General features: G+C 40.4%; 1 protein-coding gene across 1 annotated transcript; it reads left to right on the top strand.

Moving 5' to 3' along the window:
• Positions 1-328: 328 nt before the first annotated feature.
• Positions 329-2,970, top strand: LINC02876 (long intergenic non-protein coding RNA 2876). The gene is made up of 4 exons (XM_055100869.2): positions 329-812; positions 1,531-1,617; positions 1,727-1,875; positions 2,415-2,970. Exons 1-4 carry the CDS (start codon positions 770-772, stop codon positions 2,508-2,510), a joined length of 375 nt encoding a protein of 124 aa, XP_054956844.2. The 5' UTR covers positions 329-769; the 3' UTR covers positions 2,511-2,970.
• Positions 2,971-3,386: the final 416 nt, after the last annotated feature.

The following is a 3,386-nucleotide window of genomic DNA, read 5'->3' on the forward strand; positions in this document are numbered from 1 at the left end:
ACTGCTAGTGGGGCCGTATTCTAAGAAAAGGAAATTTAGAGGGAGAACAGTCATAATTATAGCAGCAGAGTCAGGTCAACTCTCCTCTGATTTCAGTCTTTGCACTTTCCACTACCCCTGGTTGAGCGAATGTCTATGTTTTTATCATCTTTGTATTCCCACAACACTTTACAAAACATCTAGAAATTGCAGATGCTGATAAAATGTTGGTTGATGTGATGACCTTGAAGTGAATCAAACTAACATTTGCAGGTCTTTGATATTTCCCAGCCTTTCCATCTAAGAGTCAACTTTCAGTTGACTGTTAGCCAAGGTTTCCTTGAGCCAAATCCCTAGGCAGTAGTGAGAGGGAGAAATGAGAGAGACAAGGAGGGTTTTTAATATCTATGATTAGGTTTCACGAGCAGCATTTTGAACTTGGAATAAAGGAGAACACAGAAATGAAAACTCATTCTGCCATATGGTTCCTGGACATTCTTGTGCAACTGCCAGAAAAAAAAAAAAGGATTAAAAAAAAACCCCACAAAACAACAAGGCAGCAATTGTGACAGAATAATGGAAGTCTAAATTACAGAGGCAAGGTTCTTCCTCTGTCCTCCCTCCAGGCCTAAATGAATAAAGGCATGACACTGAGATTGAAGGCTAGTTCTACTTCAGAACCACAGAGACATGAGCACCAGCAAGTTTGAGGTTGGATAAGGATCTTCAGAACTCCTCAGCTTCAGATGGTCAAGCACTGCTTCCTCCCTTCTTCAACGGCATCTCTAGCATGTATACTTCCCTTAAATCCACCTTCGTAGCATTTGCTGATGGTAATTCAGGGACTAGAAAAGCAAACTTTCAGAGATTTAATTTTTTTCTTTCTTTCCCTTGAAACTCAGGTCTTATTCTTTCCCCATTTCCCTTCTTTCACACCCTGGGAAGTCCCCAGAGAAATTCACCAGTCTGGTCTGCACTGTAGTTTGGGTTGGCAGATGCTGCAGAGTTGTAAGAACCATCTATTTTTTTCCTCTTTTGCACCATTCCCTCTTCTGTTTACTTATCATCTCAAATGTTTACAATCCAGTGAGAGGCCATATAAATTTATTAAACCTCCCTGTTGTTTTTCTTTTCCTTTAAAAGAGATGTTATTTTAAGTTTTTCTTTCAGTTTCTTCTGATTTTCAGAATAGTTCCTCGGGGCTCTCATTATTTGGATCTCCTACTGACTTAATCTGCTCTGGAGCAAGGAGCTTGGAATTTCTTTGACTTTAAGCTGCAGCATTAATCTTTCGCCCAGCCTTAAAGGGTTTAGGGTGGAGTCTCTTCCAAAGGAGTTGCTGCCTGTGTAGCTACCAGGTTAGCAGCAAAGAAACCATATCTGGTCTCCTCTGTGGAAAGCAATCTGCCCCCTGCCAGCAGCTCAGTTTTGCAGCCACAGCAGAGCAAGCCCTGTGTTAGCTGGGGGACATTTCCAGCGAGAGGGACGGCAGGGGAAATGATGTGGACTCCATCAAGGGGAGAACTGCTCATCCATATCATCTAATTCCAGGAAGAGGCACAACAGAGTCCATGCCTTCGCCTCCTCTGGCCAACTCTAATCATGAATCTCCTGTGAATCAGCTGGGAAACATGCAGAGTAATTGCTTCCCTCATGTTCTTCTTAGATTTTTTAAATGAGGATTTTAATTTCCACACCACTGTTTTCTGACCTCTCCATTCTTTCCTTTCCTCTTTCTTGTGCACAGATATGAGATTGGGGCCCTCATTCATACTAACTGGAATTTTCCTTGGCAATGGTAGAACAGAAGCTTCTCCATTCTTTAGAGATGAATTTGCTTTAAGTAAGATCTTCCCAGAGTACAAAAGAAATTTATTCGGAAAATTTCAAACTAATGTGAGTGTGTCTTTTTTATAAACTTTGATAATTTCTACTTCAGAGGCAGAGTTTTGTTAGATTGATAATTAATTCTCCACAGCTCTCAGAAAAATGTCTTGCATATATTATGCATTTGATGAATAATTATTGAATACATGAATATAGACATATCTATAGAGAGTAACCTGGTCAATTTTTATGGATGACATCATATGTTTCGCCATACAGAGCTCCATTATGCTGTATCTATACAACAAACAGCACTGCATTCATGTTGAATGCAAGCATGACTTCACCATTGAATATTTTTTATCTGAATTGATCGTTTTAACCCGCTCTTCTCTAACTGTGATACCATCATGACTAGAATCCTCTCAGCTCATTCTCCTCTTTCATTTTGTCCTTTTCCCTTTATTCTTGCTGTTTAATGTGATTCTCTCATTGGCGACATGGGCTCCCCTCAATTACGACTCTATCATTTTCCATGACAGATGGCCTTGTCACTGGAACTGGATCCACCATCCTTTTTTCTCAGTGTCGTCTTGTTTATGTTTTAGATCTTTTGCAAGGTGAGCTACACGAGAGGAGCTCCTGGAAATTACCAGAGATACTTAATGTTGCCAGCTGTTACAGATGGAGATGATGCACCCTGATGATGAATAAGTACTGAGCCTGAATCCTACAAATGGGAAAAGGTGCTCATATCAGACTTATGCATTAGATATCAAACTACAAAATACAAGTGCAGTTGATACCTGTTTAGATGATGTAGAGCAAGGTAACAGAGTATGTATTAAAAGCAAAAATTCCCATGAAGCTGAACCGTTACTCTCTGCCAAAACCTCCCACTCTCAAGTTTTAAGAGCCAATAAACCTTGTATCTGTACGTTCAGCTTTGCCTTTTTTTTCCCCAGGACTGTAAACCTCTGTCAGGGTTTACCATGTTTCATTGATTTTATTTTTTCTAGCACCAACATAATGCTTATATAGTAATGAGGATGAAATTATTTATTTTTTTCCTGCTCATCGTGTCATTGTGAATGTTCTGCTATCATACAAAAAAAACCACACTTTATTTAAAAATATTTGCTGAGCAAATATAAACCACTGTGCATTTTTCTGAGCACCAGTGAGACAGCCAAGTATAAAGGGGTCCCCAAAGAAACTCTGACCAGCCTGCACACTTGGAGGAGTGTACACTGGGGTGGAGCCTTGGGAAGTTCATGCTGTTTGCAGTGGGGAGGAGCCTGGCCTCTCCTGATCTGGGGTGGTAAACTGAGATTCAATCTGTGAGGCGGGAAGCATATTAGCAGGACTATTTCTTTGCTGAGAGTCCCTGTTTCCTTTTGTTCCCTTTTCACCCAATAAACCCTGCCCTTCTCACCCTTCAAAGTGTCTGTGAGCCTAATCTTTCACGGTTGTGTGACAAGAACCCAGCTTTTAGCTGAACTGAGGAATAAGTCTTACAACACCACTATATAGTGATGAAAAAAACAAACATAACCCCACCTTCACTGAGTTTACATTTA

Source organism: Pan paniscus, chromosome 19 (assembly GCF_029289425.2).
Source record: "Pan paniscus chromosome 19, NHGRI_mPanPan1-v2.0_pri, whole genome shotgun sequence".
Classification (NCBI taxonomy): domain Eukaryota; kingdom Metazoa; phylum Chordata; class Mammalia; order Primates; family Hominidae; genus Pan; species Pan paniscus.

Excerpts from the sequence above, each read along its gene's own strand:
- LINC02876 (XM_055100869.2), top strand. The coding sequence starts at position 770 with ATGTATACTTCCCTTAAATCCACCTTCGTAGCATTTGCTGATG. Across the intron at positions 813-1,530 it reads CTTCGTAGCATTTGCTGATG|GAAGAGGCACAACAGAGTCC; the intron begins GTAATTCAGGGA and ends ATCTAATTCCAG. Across the intron at positions 1,618-1,726 it reads TCAGCTGGGAAACATGCAGA|ATATGAGATTGGGGCCCTCA; the intron begins GTAATTGCTTCC and ends TCTTGTGCACAG.